The sequence below is a fragment of the Chelonia mydas genome, chromosome 13, assembly GCF_015237465.2.
Source record: "Chelonia mydas isolate rCheMyd1 chromosome 13, rCheMyd1.pri.v2, whole genome shotgun sequence".
NCBI lineage: Eukaryota > Metazoa > Chordata > Testudines > Cheloniidae > Chelonia > Chelonia mydas.
Window position 1 is genome coordinate 29,232,698 of NC_051253.2, and position 17,509 is coordinate 29,250,206.

Below are 17,509 nucleotides of genomic sequence, written 5' to 3' on the forward strand. Positions count from 1 at the left end.
CTACAAACGAAGCTCTGAACAAAGGACTGAATGACCTGTCCAAGCTGTGGATGTGTTCCAGAGGGACTTTCAAGCCAGCAAACTCACCAATACTGCTCAGAACCTGATATATGGACTCTGAAGTCTCTGTATGTATCTGACTGCTTTACCATTTAACAACTCTCTTCTTGTTCTTTCTTTTTTCCTTATAATAAACTAGAGGTGGGCAAACTATGGCCCATGGGCCATATCCGGCCCGCGGAACCGTCCTGCCCGGCCCTTGAGCTCCCGGCCATGGAGGCTAGCCCCCGGCCCCTCCCCTGCTGTCCCCCCCTCCTCCACAGGCTCAGCGCGCCGCACCGCCAGCACTCTGCACGGCGTGGCTGGCTCCAGCCGGGCCATGCAGCTGCGAGCTCCTGCCGCTCTGAGCGGCATGGTAAGGGGCTAGGGAGCGGGGGATTTCAATAAGGGACTGGGGGTCCCACGGGGGCAGTCAGGGAGCAAGGGGCAGTTGGATGGGGCAGAGGTTCTGAGGGAGAGGGGGTGGTCAGGGGACGGGGAACAGTGGGGGTTGGATAGGGGTGGGAGTCCTGGGGGGCCTGTAAGGGAGTGAGGGTGTGGACAGGGGGTGCAGCAGTCTGGGGACAGGGATAAGGGGGGGTTGGATAGGGGGTGGTGTCCTGGGGGGTGGTGTCCTGGGGGGTGGTTAGGGGTGGGGGGACCCGAGAGGGGGCTGTTGGATGGGTCGCAGGTTCTGAGGGGGGCAGTCTGGGAGGGGGCAGATAGGGGGCCAGGGGCCAGGCTGTTTGGGGAGGTACAGCCTTCCCTACCCGGTCCTCCATACTGTTTCACAACCCCAGTGTGGCCCTCAGGCCAAAAAGTTTGCCCACCCCTGTAATAAACTCTTAGTTTTAGACACTAAAGGATTGGCTGGCAACATGGTATTTTGGGTAAGAGCCAAACTAATATTGACCTGGCAATGTGGCTGGCCCTTTGGGGTTCAGAAGAACATTTTGTATAGTGAGCAGAGTTTTTAAATAACTTCTCACTGTGCTGGACCTAGGTTGGGATTGGGAGACAGAGAACTGGAATGCAATAAAGGGGGCTGTGTGATTTCTCTTTTTTAATCTTCTAACCAGTGTGGGGAATCAGAAGCACAGTTTGTGACTGATGAATGTACTTCAGTGTTACCCACCAGTCTTTGGTAGTATCTGCTCTCCCTTTTGCAGCCTGTCCTGACCTTGGCATTTCCAGTGAGGGCTGCCCTAGACATCACCACCATCACACCCACTGCCATCCCCACCATCCCCACCACCGCCTTCATCACCTCCATCACCGTCAAGCATCCTCACCGTCACTGTCACCATTACTGCCTGTAGCCCCATTGCTCTTGCAGGTCTGTCATGGGCTTGCTTCTTATTCCAACGCTTTCACCAGCTACACCAGGCAAAACTGAAGGCATTTTTTGGAGGTGGAAAGTCGTGGCATTACCCCCGGCTTCGCTTATTGCTGCACAGACTGTGCAATGCTCTGGGGCCAGGGAGGTTTTTGCTCTTTCAGATACTACCTTCTACAGAGCCTCGCTGCATTTTGGCCAGCCCTGCCAGAGACTGAGCCCTTCCTCTCACACCCTAACAGCAGCCTCTTCTCCCTGAGCAGGCCCCTGGGCTCCTACAGCAGTCACAACGCTCAGGGAAGCCATCGGGAGTGCAGCCACAGAGCTCTGTGGAGCCCCCGGTAACTGGCTGCAGCAGTTGCACAGTGACCCCTCTCACATGCGGTGCCTGTTACCTTGTTCTCTGTGGCGTGCTTCTCCTTCTCCACCTTGGCCAGCGTGATCTCTAAGTCATCAATGTCCTTCTTCAGCTCAGCACATTCGTCCTCCAGCTTGCGTTTCTTGGAGGTCAGATCCGCGTTCATCTCCTCCTCGTCCTCCAGACGATCCGTCAGCTCTTTCACCTTGGCCTCCAGCTGGATCTTGGCTTTGATCAGCAGGTCACAGCGCTCTTCTGCATCAGCTAGGTTGTCTTGTTCCTGGGAGAGCGCATAAGGAAACACATGCTCATCCATTTCCCCCAGGAAATATTACCATCCAGTCAGGGGTCCTAGCCCCTGGCAGAGATCACTACACCCTCATTCTCCTGGACACTAGCTGCTGATGCTCTTCACTTAATGTAGAGAGCAAGCACAAGCCATTCAGGCAGATGGAAGGAAGCTTTTGTTTCTTTCTGGCACGTTCCCATCCTTTCTCTTCCCATCCCTTAGGGCCAAAGGGGAACAGGAGAGCTGCCGAAGCTGATGCTGGTCCTTCTGCTTCAGGTGTATCGGGTGGTGGGAGGTGCTGGACTGACAGTGCCTGGAGACCGCGCTCCAGGGAGCAGGCACAGCTTGGCCAGCAGACACTCACACTTCCCACCCATGTGCTGCAGCCTGTTCTGGTGAGGTCACCTTTGCAGAGCAGCCCATTCATTCCTCGGTCTCTGCCCTGACACAAGGTTTCCCCTTATGACGGGACTTTTTGTGAGACGGGCATTTGCTCAGCACTGGACTAAGGCCTTCCATCTCATTTCATGCCGGCCGCTGAATGGCCAGCAGATGACACTGGACCATGGCTGCCCTAGACCAGACTGAGCAGTGACCTAGAAATTCTCCATTCCCAAGCCTCGCTCCTTTGAACAATCCTGTCCATAGTGTCAGGTCCTTCTCTGAGCCCTCTCGGGTGCAAGGGGCCAGAAGGCTAGTGGTTCCCATCTAAGAGACACTTCTCGCTTGTGGTATTACATTTGACCTGTCTGGCGGGGTATATCCATGCCTACCCCCACTCTCACCACCCACACCCACATCTCCCCTGCCAAGGAGCTGCACACGGGGCTTACAGCTTGAAGGTGGAGAGACAAGTCATTCTTCTCCTGGATCATGGTAATTTGTTTCTCTTCAAGCTCCTTCCTTTTAGCCTCTGACTTCTCCAGAGCTTCCTTCAGCTTCTGGAACTCCTCCTTCAAGGTGGCCATCTCCTTCTCATTCTGCGCCGACCGGAGCAGAGGCTTGATCTTGAAGAAAAGCTTCATCCAGGACCAGTTCTTGACAGCATTGAAAGCGCGGATGTTCCACTGGATGGTGTAGAGTGCTTCCCTGTGGCACGAGAAGGGCAGGCTCAGTCAAACTGTGATGCTCAGGGACTCCCTGCTTGCTCCCACCCCACAAACACCTTCTTCTTGGCTGGCAGGTGCGGAGATAGGTTTTCACAACAGCTCAGTATGTCAGGTGCATGTCAGGGGTTGAGCTCTTTGGGGTATCTGGCCCTTGCGGCAGCAATTGCCGGGACTGCCCAACCATTGCATGGTGCTTATGTACAGCAACAGAAGGGTCAACAATGGCCTCAGGTCTGGTCCATGGCCTGGAATGCATTGACCCTCCCAGGGGTTTCTATTCCAGTGCATCCCTAGTGAGCCCTCCACACTGACTGTAAGAGACTTCCCAAATATGGGGACGTGGCTTTTTGTGTCCTGCTGCCAGGCCCCTCCCAGTCCCCCTTTGCAGGTCATGCAAGCCATGGAAAAACACTCCCCGGGCAATACAGCTGACACGCATGCTGGGATGCTTTCCTTGCCTGCCGCCTGAAAAATCCACCACCGCTCAGCCTGAGCAGCCCAGAGAGGAAACTGATCTGCCTTATACAGTCTCCATTCCCTCACCAGGAGTAATAACGCCCATGGATGGCACTGCTGCCTGTACAGCAATGGGAGAATGACCCCCCTGAGTGGAGCAGGGCAGGGGAAAGGGCATTCCGTCCCATGGAAGAACGTTGTATTTCAGAATTTGGTTTCATTCTGATTTGGAATGAAATTCTCCTTAAAAGGGAACGGAGCTGCAGGCAGGCTGCCAGGCGGAGCTGCCGCAGAGCCATGAGTTTGGGAGCTGGGACTTCTGGGCTCTTGGCTCCCCATCAGCCCTCCAGGCAGGCTGCCCAGGAGCTGGGCAGGCGAGCTGCACTGAAACTGCTGGAACTTCAGCAGCATCAAACCATCTCCACAAAACGGTTCCATTTTGATTGATTGGCAAAGGTTTCATTGGAATTCCATCCAGCTCCGCCCCTGGACGTGTCTGACCAACCGGGCGTGGTGGGAGGTTCATCCCTGCCTGCTCTGATTGGACAGCAAAGGGTGAGCGCTGCTGGCAGGGCAGGCCGCCCCTCTAGCTGCTCTACCTCCGGCTGATCATCTTCTGATACTCAATGCGCATCAGCCGCCCACGGATTCTGGCCTGCAGCATCGTCAGGATCTTGGCCAGGCGCTCGTCTCGCATCTCCTCCAAATGGCCCAGCAAACCAGCTTTGAAAAACACCTGCAAGGAGGGGAATAAGAGCGAGCTTATGGGACCAACGGGCACCCGAACCTCTCTGAGCAGCCATCAGACCCCTAGACACCATTTCTTCAGCGCCTGAGTATGTCATTAGCGCTGCCTGGTGTGGCCCCACAGCGCCAGTGCTCCACAGCCCGCTCGGTGACGTGTGCCCCGATTGCTAGGGCAGGGCCTACGGGAGCTCTGAGCCAGCGACTCAAATACCACAACGTGATCTGGGGTGATGGGACCCTGGGGAAAGGGGGGTCCTTGCTGGACCTCCTCCCAGCCTGTCTCTCTGCCCTTCCCTAGCTACCCACCTCCAGCTGCCGCACTGAGCCACCCCCACCCTGCCTCCTCCCACGGGTGGAAGAGCAGGCAGGCAGAGCAGGGACCTGCAGCGGGAGGGCCTAGTCCAGACAGCGCTGGGGTGGTGGGGTTTGGAGCAAGACCTCTGGAGGCGATGAGCTCTGGGGAGAGCAGAGTGAGCTGGAGCCGGAGAAGAGCACTGGGAGCTCTCACCCTTCCCCTCCCTGCAGCTCTCCAAGGAGGAGTCCCATCCTCAGGGCAGACCACCCAGTCCCAGCTCCCTCCCTGCCTGCGGGAGCCCAGCTGCCCTCCCCTCTCACCTTGGTGTGACCAAACTTGTACTGGGTGTGGTCCAGCTCCAGGGAAGTCAGCAGCTTCTCCGTGGCCTTTCTACTGTCCACAAACTTGTCATCAGGAATGGCAGCAGGATTCAGGATCCGATAGCTGCAGAGACACAGCAGAGGGGCCATAGCACCGAGCTCGTAGCTCCCCCTAACCCCACGCAAAGAGGGACCCAGCCAGGAACATGTCTGTGCGACACGTGCTGTGGCCACGCTAGACACCGGCAGCACCATGGCACAGGTCGCGTGCTGGCTTGTGCACCGGTACGTAGCATGCCTGGCCAGCTCAGAGCTGCCTCCTCTGTGCTGGGATCTGCATGATACAAGCACCATGGGGCTGAACTGCCAGGATCAGAGCCAGGCCAGCAGGCTGCCAATTATGCCTGGACCTACACTTCCACCCAGCTCCGAGCTCAGCTCACAGAGGGAGGGAGGGAATTGAGCTGGGCTCTGTGCATCTGATGCGGGGAGCCTCATTAGCCCCTGACTGACATTCAGCCTCTGCCTTGGGCTCCGGCCTCTCACGCCGAACACCATCATTTGGGGGAGGGCAGCACAAGACCCTGATGTATCCACGTTAGCCCAGGTGTATCCAGGAATCTCGGACGGCTTTGCGCTGGGAAGCAGGATGAAGGCACCATGCACAGCAGGGCCAGTGGCAGAGGGCGAGCGACGCACATGCTGGATTCTGATGAACCCCCACGCGCTGGGGAGCAAAGCGGAGCCTGGGGCAATCTGCTGCCTGCCTGAGCTAATCCCCACCAGCCAGGGGAGAGAGAGGGGAGGCGTTACCGCTGCTTGAAATCAGCGTAGAGGATCCTGTTGGGGAAACCTTTGCGGCAGATGCGAATGCCCTCCAGCACACCATTGCAACGCAGCTGGTGCAGCACCAGGAAGGCGTCCATGGCTCCTGCAGAGGAGAGAAGGCAGGGGTTGTGTCAACAGGGCCCACGTCGACCAGGCTATGGCCTGGACCAAACCCCCATGGCCAGTGGGGCTGGGGAGCTGAAAGCTGAGCCTCCAGCTGGACCTGGATTTTGCACATGGCCCCTGTTTTAATAACAGGTTTACCCCACTTGCTGGCCTGGACCGAAACCCAGTGCTGTGGCCTGGGCCCCCTCTGCTCTCTGGAGGGTGGCCAGTGCTATGTGTGTCTCCTGTGCAATGGCAGAACACAGGCTCGCAGCATAGCTAGGGAAGGATTTGCCTTCCATCTCTGCTGCTCCTGCCAGGAGACTCTAGGAGGGGTGGGAGCAGCATCCACAAAGCGCAGGTGTTTTACCCACAGCTCCTGAGGAGCAACCCACTTGCTTCTGGGTTTAGACCCCCTGTATAGGTCCTTGTCAACTTTGCATCCAAGGGGCTCATGCAGACAGGGAGCTCTCCTGTGGCCCCTCTGGGCAGCCCTAGGGCACATGGTGCATCTGGAGGGGGGTGCTTCCCCTGACCCCTCCTGACAGGAGCTGGAATTCATGGGCCTAGGAGAGACACCTGTCAGGCCTCCTTAGCTGGGAAGCAGTGACTAGAGGTGGGGGATGGGATCCTCAGAGCTCTGGTGGGAACAGGTGGCACACGCAGCCCAGAGGAGATAACGATGGGCTGCCATTAATCCGAGTGCTGTCCTACCAGTCCTGCAGCTGCATACCTGGGGTCTTGGTCTCGTTGGGGATGATGCAGCGGACGAAATGAGGCTGGGTGGCCCGCAGGTTGGTCATCAGCTTGTTGAGGTTCTCCTGTAGGGCAGATACAAGGGTGAGGCGGGACACGCTGCCTCTGTCCTGCCGGGTGTCACCACTCGCCTCACATCTCCCTGCCCCATGTCTCCTCAGGGGTCTTTGTACCTTCCCAAGGCTGTGGGAACAACACCCTAAGCCCGGCTTCCATAGAAAGGTCTCTGGGCCCTGGAGGCCTTCAGCCTGCGGGGGAGGGCTCAGCACAGCACTCCTTTGAGGCTCTTCTGAGCAGCCTCTGGGTGGTGCCATTCTCCGCGGGGGTTTGCCATGCATGGTAGGGGCTACCAAGTGCATTTTCACTTGCGGCTTGGGGATGGATTTGATCCCAGGAGTCTGGAGACGAGAGCCAGCCACGCCGGCAACCCCCGCACCAGCCACGCTCCTTGTGAAAAGTGCAAGGACAGGGCACAACCTGGGGGGAGGCGTCCCCCCGTCTCACTCAGAGCATGAGTGATGCATGATGTTTGTTTCTGGGACTTCCTTTCTCTTTGAGCAATGGCCCAAGCCACCCAGAAGCCCTGCCCTTCCTTGTGCCATGCCAAGCTGCCTCCTCTCCTAGGCCAGGCAGCCCCCTGCTCTCGGTAGCAGACACCCTGCAGCAGCTAGACTGACCCACTCACAGCAGCGTGTCTCTAAGGCAGATAGGCCTTCCCAGTGCACAAGGAAGGAGGCCAGTAAAGTGTCCCCGCAGTGGGTTGAACCCAGAACCCTCAGCTCTGAAAGTCCCCCTATCTGACGCTGGAGCCAATGAAGACTGGCACAGCTGCTGCTCCCCTGTCATTGCAGGACAAGACTCTTCCAGCAGGATCTAGCTTTAGGCTTATGAACCCCAGTCTGGTCTGGTTCTCAGCTGTCCCCCTGGCTGCCTCAGAGACAGAGACACCCCCGGAGTGAGTGCTGTGAACGGGGTTCAGGGCCCTGTGCTGCACTGAGCTAGCAATCTGTCCTAGCCATCTCCCAAGGCAGGAGAGCTGCAGGGCGGCTCCATAATCCTCCCCTGTTCAGAGCCCCGTAAGATCCACCTTCATTGTCTTCTGCCAAGGGCTGTCCTTCCCGCAGTTCAGAGTGAGGAGAGAGGTAGCACAGACTTAAAGTGATGTTCATGTAATACATTATCTAAACATCACTGCAAGTCTTAACTGCCGCTCTCCCAAAGGCGGAGACGCTGCCGGGCGCTGGGCAGCACTGCCATCGCGGGCTCAGCAGCGGCACAAGCCCCACCTCAAAGGGGGACATTTTCTCTCCGTCTGGGACCACGGGTCCTTAGCTGAGCGAGTGCAGCGTGGAGAGGAGCTGGCAGCAGGGGGCTGAGACTGTTCCCGACCCGGCACAGAGCTAGCACCTGCTCTAGGGCTGAGGACCTGTCGCGCCCACGCAGCAAGAAACACCAACCCTGTAGGGTCTTTGTGTCTCTTACAGCGTCAGGGGCTTGTGAGGGAGATGCCCCCGAGCTGTGTGAGGGGCTGGGATGGATTCTCGGAGGGGAGTCTTCACCCTCCTGCCCTGAGTGTGGGTCTCGCTCTTACCTTATGTAACTGTGACACCGTTTGGAAGGAAGCCGCCTTCTTACGCTTCTCCTTGACCCCTGACTTCGGTGGCTCATCTGTTGGAGGGAAACGGTAAATTCATGATGCCGGTGAAGTACTGGTCTGTGGTCTGTTGTGTCTGCTGCATTTGGAAGACTCTGGGTCCCATGTTAGTGCACCTAGATGAGCCACAGGCCTGCTCTTGGGAGTGTGTGAGGTGGGAGGAGGGTGTGTGAGGCAGGAGGAAAGGGTGTGCAAGGGAGGAAGAATGGGTGTGCAAGGAGGAAGGACTTGGTGTGTGAGGCGGGAGGAAGGGGTGTGCAAGGAGGAAGAATGGGTGTGTGAGGAGGGCAGAATGGGTGCGTGAGGCGGGACATGGGTGTGTGAGGTGGGAGAAAGGTGTACAAGGAGGGAGGAAGGGGTGTGTGACGCAGGAGCCAGGGGTGTGGGAGGCAGGAGGCGGAGGGGGTCTGTGGTGGGCCCAGACGCGGTGGCAGAAGTCCTATGAGTGTGTGGGCAGGGACGTTGGAGGGAGAGTGGAAGTATGTGTAGGATTGGTGAGCACGTTAACTAAGGGGCAGAGCTGTGTGTGAGTCCCCCGTCTCTCCCCTCACTGGGGAGTGGAAGGTGGCTTGTGAGTCTGGCCTGGGCAGAATTCCCCGTCATGCAGATCTTAGCAACCCCGGGCCAGCACCGGGCGCCAGGTCTCTGTTAAGGGGGAAATGGCAACACTTACCCTGGATCACACCTGCAGACCGGGATAAACGTCTGCTCCCCTCTGGTGTTGCCCAGCTTTCCCTGTTGGGATTCCCCTTCACTCCCATGACACCATCCCCCACTGGGCTCCCCAGGACTAAGCTGCAGCACCCCATTGCCCAGGGAGCAAGAGGTTGTGAATGGGAGTCAAATCCAGGCCTCCCAGGAATCAGTGCAGCGTGGCACCCTAGGTCTCTTGGTGAGCAGGGGATGGCCAGTGGCGGATTAGCCACTGGGCCAATGAGGCCCATGCCCAGGGGCTCCGGCTAATTGGAGGGCCCCAGGCAAATGGGTGCCCCCATGCCCCGATCCTATTTCCCTGGCAGGAACATGGGGGAACTGCAGGCAGAAGGGGTGGGGAGGGACCCCCACTTGCTCTGGCCCAAGGCCCCACAAAACCATAATCCGCCCCTGATGATGGCCTTCTGTCAGAGCCACGGCATGCTGCAGGCCTGCTGGTGCCAGCAGAGAGCAGTTCTGGGCAACTCGTGAGGTGTTCCCAGGCGAAGTCACGGTGTGGGTGAGGGGCGAAGTGGGGCAGGACCATGGCTCACCTGAGGAGGAGCTCACATAATTCTCATATAAGCTGCCCAAGAGCTTGTTCTGTGATTTCTGGAAGACTCCCACCACTGTCTCGTTCAGGGGGTCTTTATTCTTATCCAGCCAGCCAATGATGTTGTAGGGCACCTGTCACAACAGGACAAAGAGAAGCGGGTCAGGTCAGCAGCCCAGCACAGAGGGCCCAAGAGGCCTGGGAAAGAGAAGGGCTCGGCGGGGGACATACCACTCCCGCGTAGTGCACCAGCTCAAAGTGCGCCTCATATTTGCGCTTCTTGTCTGGCCGTGGCTTCTGGAAGTTGGGAGACTTCCCGATGTGGTTGTCGTACAGCTTGGCCTTGAAGGACATGTCTGAGGCTTTCGGGAACATGCACTCCTCCTCCAGGATGGAGAGGATTCCCAGCGGCTGCAGGAAAGGATACCCATGAGCCGCTCAGACTTCGGCACAGCGGGGAAAGGACAAGAAAGGCCCCCACCCAATCCCGGCCCCCAACCAATCCCTGGCACAAATGCAGCCATCCTAGCAGCTGAATTGCAGGGGAGACTTGCTCTGCACTACTGGCTGGGGAGGTGCTGAGGCCCTTGCCAGGGAAGGAGAGTCAGGCCTCTGCAGAGAGGTGCTGGGAGAATGTGCCATGGGACAAACTGTCACCACCTTGTGACGGCATTTCCCCCTCATTCCCTCCCTACATCCCAACTGGCAGGATAAACTCTATTGTGGAAAGCCCCCTCCCGCCCCATTACCTCCAGCCCACCGCCTTCTGGGGTTCCCCTAATCAGTAGGCCGTCCCGCTCCCCTGGACTTGTTTTTCATTTCCCTCTCGAACAGTCAGGGCCAGGGTGAAATCCAGAACTCACTGAGGGCTCAGCAAGCCGGTTAGAACGGTTAGAGCCCTCAGCCCTACAGCTCAGTCTGGCGGCAGCCAACTATCCTCCCCCTGTAATAAAAGGATCCGCCAAACGGTATTGCTCAGCTGGCTGCTTGGTTACAGAGATTATCAGAGCCCATGCAGCCAAACCGTATGCACAGCCCGCTCCTGTCTCACGGAGCCACCCAAGCGGGCTGGCAGAGTCACTGACCCCCATCTCCGCGCCTCACGCTTTACCTTCTCAATCAGGTCAATGCAGGCTTGCAGGTCCAGGCCAAAGTCGATGAAGATCCATTCGATGCCTTCTTTCTTGTATTCTTCTTGCTCCAGGACGAACATGTGGTGGTTGAAAAACTGTTGCAGTTTCTCATTGGTGAAGTTGATGCACAGCTGCTCAAAGCTGTTAAACTACAGGCACAAACCAAACCTCTGTGTAAGCAAAGGGGAGCGTCCTTTGGTCCCAGTGATTCCACCCAGCCCATCTGGACCGGCCCAGCTGGGGTCCCATTCCAGAGCAGGCGGAAAAGAACTCAGCTGGGACTGAATCGTCACTCTGGCCCTCAGGGGGCTGTGGTGGGTGTACTCTAGGTAAATGAATTGACACATGAGCTCCATTCTCCATAGACACCCATGTCTTCGTGGCAGAACTGCCAGAAGCCGTGGGAAAGCTGCCTGTGTGTCTATGGCACTGAGTCAGTTTAGTACACGCCACCCCTGCAACCCACCTCAAAGATCTCAAAGCCTGCAATGTCCAGTACGCCGATGAAGAACTGCCTGGCCAGCTTGGTGTCCAGGGTTTTGTTGATACGCGTCACCAGCCACTTGAACATGCGATCGTAGGTGGCTTTGGCCAAGGCCCCGACGGCGTACACCACCTGCCAACGCAAACCGGAAAGGGCTCGTTACAGCGGGACTTGCTCCCTATCAGTTTCATTTTGTCTACGCCCAGCCTGAGGTGGTGGAGACCTGTTACTCTCAGAGCAGGAAGGGGAATAGCCAGACAGAGCCAAGGGAATTGCTGCTCCCACCAAGGGCCGTTCACATTTTCAGCTATTGAATTAGTCCGTGTGTTTGTGCTCCTGCAGCCATTTATCTTGTGCCCTCCTTTCCTGACTAAGTATACCTGAAGCTCCATGTGCTGCGGATGTGCTGGGGTCCAGATGAGATCTAGGGTGACATTTTCAAAAGTGCTCCAGTAACTTAGGAGCCTGTCCCCCATGGACTTTCTGACCCCCAGGCTCCCTAGTGCGTAAGTCACTTCTGAAGATGGAACCTAGGCCCACGACTCAGATAGGAATGATCAGAAATGTGACTCCCAGGCTGGTGTGCAAGGTGGGTGCGCAATCCAGGCCAAGCTTTGGGTGTGTGGCTGAGGGTGCGGAAACCTCATGAGCTGTGCTTGCAATCTTCCCGCCCTCGGCAGTGGGAATCTCACAAGAGCTGCTGTCCTGGGGAGGTTTCCACCATCTTGAGCCAACATACTCATGAAATAGGGGCTGCAGTTGAAGCAAGAACCACAGAAATTAGGCCCCTCTTGTGTGTGGATCCAACCCAGGCCAAACCACAGGGCCCAGGGATTTGAACCGAAACCCTCCACAAATTGAAGGGGTTCGAACTGAAATTCCAGCCTTGGCCCACCACTGTAAAATGCAATGGCCAAAAATATCTGGCCATCAAGCCAGCACACTCCCTGCTTCCACGTCACACTAGCAATGAATAACCGAGACAGCTGCTAAAAGCCAGCAACAGCAGGCTCAGCTTACACCATGCCCTTGGGGCTCCCAAACTCAGACTTTATGGGGCCACCAGAGGGGAGAACTCCAGAGCTAAGGGCCCTGGACTGGGAACGTCACCCAAATCCATGGCTCTCCTGTGGGGCACAAAGCCAAGGGATTCTAGGTAACAATGCAGGCAGGACACTACAGTCCCAGCACACTCACCTGTTCCACGTTCTGACCTTTTGTCACATACTCATTTCCTACTTTCACTCTGGGGTGGAGCAGCCCTTTGATGAGGTCAGCTGAGCTGATTCCCATGAGGTAGGCGGCCTTGTCAGCACCTGGAATACATCATCAAACCATGAGGAAGCAGCCAGGCGATGGGCATACTCAAGACAAAAAATATAGGGTTCTGTGGCTGAGATGATGCTGTCCTAATTCTGCTGGCTTTCACTAGCCCCCAAATGCTCTGTAGTCTGCCCACCTCCCCGGCGGGCAGTGTCTGTATTGTGTTCTCCAGGGGTTGTAGGGGGCTTTTGGGATCTGGCGATTTTTGTACATGTGCCTCTCTGAGGTATTACCAACCCAGAGAATCTCTGTCTAGGAAAATTTGCTCATCTTAACGACGTAGGGGAATCGTTTCGTGTTAGATCAACATTCTCTTTGCTGTGCTCAAATATCGGGAACTGCCTAAGCTAAGGTTCCCTGCACAGCCCTTTCTCTGCCCTCTTGTGCTGAGAGAGGACAATGCAATAAGGGAGAACAATAAATCTTTGCACAGGGCAGCTGGTTTGACAGAAGCAGACACAGTGTCCTGCACCAAACAGATGCTCAGAGAGGCAGGGCTGCTGTGGGGAGTTCTGAGCACTGTGGGAGGCATGGCCCCTAGTCAATAGGCATTGCCACATGAGAGGAATTTGGGAAAGGGAAGGGATGGAGGGCAGATGAATGGGAAACTTAACGGGGATTGTTTCACTGCTCCAGCCCTGGGATTTCCTGTACAGCTGTGGAAGGAGTTCACGCACCCTGCTGGGCTCAGCAAAGCTTGCCCCAGCCCTACTCGGCCATGGGGCAAACTCACTTTCAGTGTTTTCGGCCTCCGCCTGCTCCTCCCGCTGCTTCTGCTTGAACTTCATGTTGCCGAAGTGCATGATGGCGCCCACTATTTTATAGCAGCCGTACTTCTCTTCATTGCTGAAGCCCAGGATGTCCATGGCATGCTGAGGGGTGACAGGCAGTGAGGGTAAGCCTAGCCACTGTCACAGCAAACCCACCCCCCACCAGCGAACAGAGACCTGAGTTTGGCAGTTGACTTGCACCCACAAGGGGCTCTCCAAACTCCCCAGTGGTCCCAGGTGCTGCAGGCTCAGCATGTTCTCATGCCCCGTCATAACGCATCCCCTGTGCAGCGTGGCCTACCCCGCGTGATCAAAAATCAGGAGACAGGCACTGAGAAATCATGAGATTGCCTTAGACACCATAAACTGGGGGCTATTTTCATTTGGTGTCTGGTTTTGGAGCCTTTACTTGGGACACATCTTCAATCTTTTCTCTGCAACCTTGAGGGCTAGAAACTCACTTCTTGGAAGGAAGGAAGGAAGAAAGGAAGGAAAGAAAGACAGAAAGACAGAAAGACAGAAAGAAAGAAAGAAAGAAAGAAGGAAAGAAAGAAAGAAAGAAAGAAAGAAAGAAAGAAAGAAAGAAAGAAAGAAAGAAAGAAAGAAAGGCTCAGACTGTCACATAATCACATGACTCCAGGAGCTGGGGCTTTAAGAGAAAAACTAAATACTGAGAGACTCATGACATCATTGTGAGTGTTGGCAACATGAACACTTGGAGTAGGGTGGGTCCAACATTTTAACCAGTTACTGATCCATGAGAGGACCTTCCCTCGTACCCCATGACAGCTTAGTTTGCCTAACAGCCTCTGATGTGGGAACTTGTTGAAGGCTTTCTGAAAATCCACATACACCACATCCACTGGATCATCCTTGTCCGCATACTTGTTGACACTCTCAATAATGCCAATAGATTAGTGAGACATGATTTCCCTTCCCAAAAGAGAATTTTTGACTTTTCTCCAACAAATCATGTTCATCTATGTGTCTGATTATTCTGTTCTTTAGGTTCAACCAATTTGCCTGATACTGAAGTTAGGTTTACCGGCCTGTAATTGCCAGGATCACCTCTGGAGCCTTTTAAAAAAAATAGCATCACATTAGCTATCCTCCAGTCATCTGGTACAGAGGCTGATTGAAGCCATAGGTTACATTCCAAAGTTAGTAGTTCTGCAATTTCACATTTGAATTCTGTCATAACTCTTGGATGAATCCCATCTGATCCTGGTGACTTATTACTGTTTAATTTATCATTTAGTTCCAAAACCTCCTTTAGTGACACCTCAATCTGGGACATTTCCTCAGATTTGTCACCCAAAAAGAATGGCTCAGGTGTGGGAATCTCCCTCACATCCTCTGCAGAGAAGACTGATGCAGATAATTTATTTATTTCTCCACAATGGCCTTGTCTTCCTTGAATGCTCCTTTAACACTTGGGTCATCCAGTGGCCCCCCTGGCTGTTTGGCAGGGGTCCTGTTTCTGATGTACTTAACAAATGTCTTACTGTTAGTTTTTGTGTCTTTAGCAAGTTGCTTCTCAAATTCTTTCTTGGCCTGTCTTATTATAATTTTACACTTAACCTGGCAGAGTTTGTGGTCCTCCCTATTTTCCTTACTAGGATGTAAAATTCACCTTTCACCTCTAATGGCTTCCGTAACTCTGCTGTTTAGCTGTGGCGACAGTCTTTTGGTCCTCTCAGCGTTTTTTCCGGTTTGGGGTACACATTTAGTGTGAACTTCTATGATGACGTTTTTAAATAGTCCCCATGCTGCTTGCAGCTCCTTTTAATTTCCGTCTAACAAGCGTCCAAATTTTTATGTAGTTCCCCTGAAAGCATTTCAAGTTAACAGCTACCATGGGGGGGGGGGTTGTATTATCCCCCCTACACGGATATTACACTGAATTACATTATGGTCACTGCTACAGAGTGGGTCAGCTAGAGTGATCTCTTGGACCAGATCCTGTGCTCCACTTAGGATGAAAGCAACAATTGCCTCTCCCCTGCTGGGTGTCAGGACTAGTTGATCTGAGAAGCAGGCACTTATGATGTCTAGGAGTTTCTCTCTGACTCGCTGAGGTGACATTTACCCAGTCAGTATGAGGATAGTTGAAATCACCCATTACTGCGCTTTCTGCTTTTCTAGGCTCTCTAACATCCCTTAGCATTTTGCAGTCACTGTCACCATCCTGGTCAGGTGGTCAGGAGTATATTCCTACTGCGATACTCTTATTATTCAAGCCTGGAATTTCTATCCATAGAAATTCTTTGGTACAATTTGATTCAGTTAAGATTTTTACCTTATTTGATTCTCTGCTTTCTTTCACATATAGTGCCACTCCCCCATCAGCACGGCCTGCTCTGTCGTTCCTGTATATTTTAAGCCCTGGTATTACTATGTCCCATTGATTATCCTCATTCCACCAAGTCTCTGTGAGGCCTATTATATCAATAGCCTCATTTCATACCAGGCTCTCTAGTTCACCCATCTTAGTATTTAGACTTCTAGCAGTTGTGTATAAGCACTTGTACATTTTGTCAATAATCAGTTGCTTGCCTTCAGGTGCTATATATAAATGTGACTCTTTTACACTTGACTCTTCCTCACTGGCTCCTACCTGTACTTTACCAGATTCTTTCCTATCCTCTCTACTAGGATATAGAGTTCCCCATTTAATCAGTTCATTCCTAAGAGACATCCCCACGCAAACCATGTACTCTCCACACCTGTCGGATTTCCCCCAGCCCTTACTTTAAAAAATCCTCTACAACCTTTTTAATTTTACATGCCAACAGTCTGGTTCAGTTTGGGTTGGGTAGAGCCCCGTCCCTCCTCTATAAGCCAATCCTTCCCCAAAAGGTTCCCTGGTTCCTAATCAACCTAAATCCCCCCTCTCCACACCACTGTCTCATCCATGCATTGAGACCCTGCAGTTCTGTGTGCCTTACTGGCCTTGTGCGAAGGATGGAAACATTTTAGAGAATGCTACCATGAAGGTCTTGTCTTTAATCTCTTACTTAGCGGCCTAAATTTGGCCTCCATGATCTCTCTCCTATATTTCCCTAAGACACTGGTATCTACATGTACCATGACCACTGGCTCCTCCCCAGCACTACCTATAAGTCTGTCTAGGTGTTTGCACCAGGCAGGCAATTCACTAGGCATTTCTCCTTGTCATCACAAACCCAAATATCTATATTTCTAATAACTGAATCCACTATTACTAGAACCCATCTCTTCCTAAAACTGGGGTTCCCGCCCCTGGAGGGGTATCCGTCATAGGTTCCGACTCCATGGGTGCTCCAGGCCTGGAGCACCCACAGGGGGAAAACGGTGGGTGCAGAGCACCCACCAGCAGCCCCCCTATCAGGGGCCAGGACTCCGGGTTCTATTCCCGGTTCTGTCACTGAGCCTCTGTGGTTTTCAAAATGAGATGCTCACTCCTACATGTCTAGGGCTGTGTGCATCATTGGTGGCCATGTGTCTCACTGGCCATTTGCATGGGACTGACCCCCTCTGGGTGCGTAGTGATAGGAACGACACACACTGCCATGCATGACCCTTACCCATGCTGTGCCTTGCTTTCCAGTCTATAAGTGGGGCTGAGAATGCACTCTCCCTCACTGCGGGGGACAGCTGGGGAGTGAATGTCTGCAAACCTCGGGGTCCCTTGCGGGGCAGGGGCTGGAGATGTGCACAGGGTGATTATTAATAAAACATCAGCAGAGCTCAGCGGTGTCTAAGCAAAGCTGGGCCATGGCCCCATTTCAGTCCAGGAGCATGTGAAGCCGTTCTCCCCTCTGCCCTCTTCCCAGGCCTCTCCCCTTCTCTGTCTCGCAGGTACGTACGTCTGTAGCCATGAGCTCCTCGCCATCATCCAGGTTGTCCACCGTTGTTACGCCTTGCGAGCAGAAGTGGTAGTCGTAGGGGTTGAGAGAGAGCAGCAGCATATCTGGGAGCAGGAGGGAGAGCACGGGCGTGAGGTACGGTCGGCTCCTCTGCCTGCTGACTTACGTTCCAGAGCAGACTCCACTGGCAAGGCTGGCACAGGACTGGAGGGGCCTAATGCTCTGCACAGCTCCAGGAATGAGCCCTAGGGCCCAGTGTAACCAAGGCTCTGCCGTGGGACATGCCCTCCCTTGGCTGAGCTCTGGGCCTGCAAACCTGGCAGAGGGCTGGGCTCCCAGGTGGACACCCCAGGCATCGGGAGGTAGCTGGAGGCTGGCTGGAGCCCTGCCCCTTGGAGCCGCAGGGAGGGTGG

General features: G+C 54.6%; 1 protein-coding gene across 3 annotated transcripts in view; it reads right to left on the reverse strand.

Moving 5' to 3' along the window:
• Window positions 1-17,509, reverse strand: part of MYH7B (myosin heavy chain 7B) — a 51,920-nt gene that overhangs the window by 16,035 nt on the left and 18,376 nt on the right. For all 3 annotated transcript variants that reach the window (XM_037916032.1, XM_007053910.3, XM_037916031.1), the window contains 14 exons: window positions 17,097-17,200; window positions 13,212-13,350; window positions 12,353-12,471; window positions 11,138-11,287; window positions 10,650-10,820; window positions 9,770-9,949; window positions 9,540-9,672; window positions 8,230-8,306; window positions 6,616-6,703; window positions 5,763-5,880; window positions 4,950-5,073; window positions 4,187-4,323; window positions 2,856-3,111; window positions 1,771-2,013 (listed from right to left, as the gene is read on the reverse strand). In XM_037916032.1, the coding sequence (XP_037771960.1) occupies window positions 1,771-2,013; window positions 2,856-3,111; window positions 4,187-4,323; window positions 4,950-5,073; window positions 5,763-5,880; window positions 6,616-6,703; window positions 8,230-8,306; window positions 9,540-9,672; window positions 9,770-9,949; window positions 10,650-10,820; window positions 11,138-11,287; window positions 12,353-12,471; window positions 13,212-13,350; window positions 17,097-17,200 (2,039 nt within the window). The remainder of the gene's footprint in view (window positions 1-1,770; window positions 2,014-2,855; window positions 3,112-4,186; window positions 4,324-4,949; window positions 5,074-5,762; window positions 5,881-6,615; window positions 6,704-8,229; window positions 8,307-9,539; window positions 9,673-9,769; window positions 9,950-10,649; window positions 10,821-11,137; window positions 11,288-12,352; window positions 12,472-13,211; window positions 13,351-17,096; window positions 17,201-17,509) is intronic.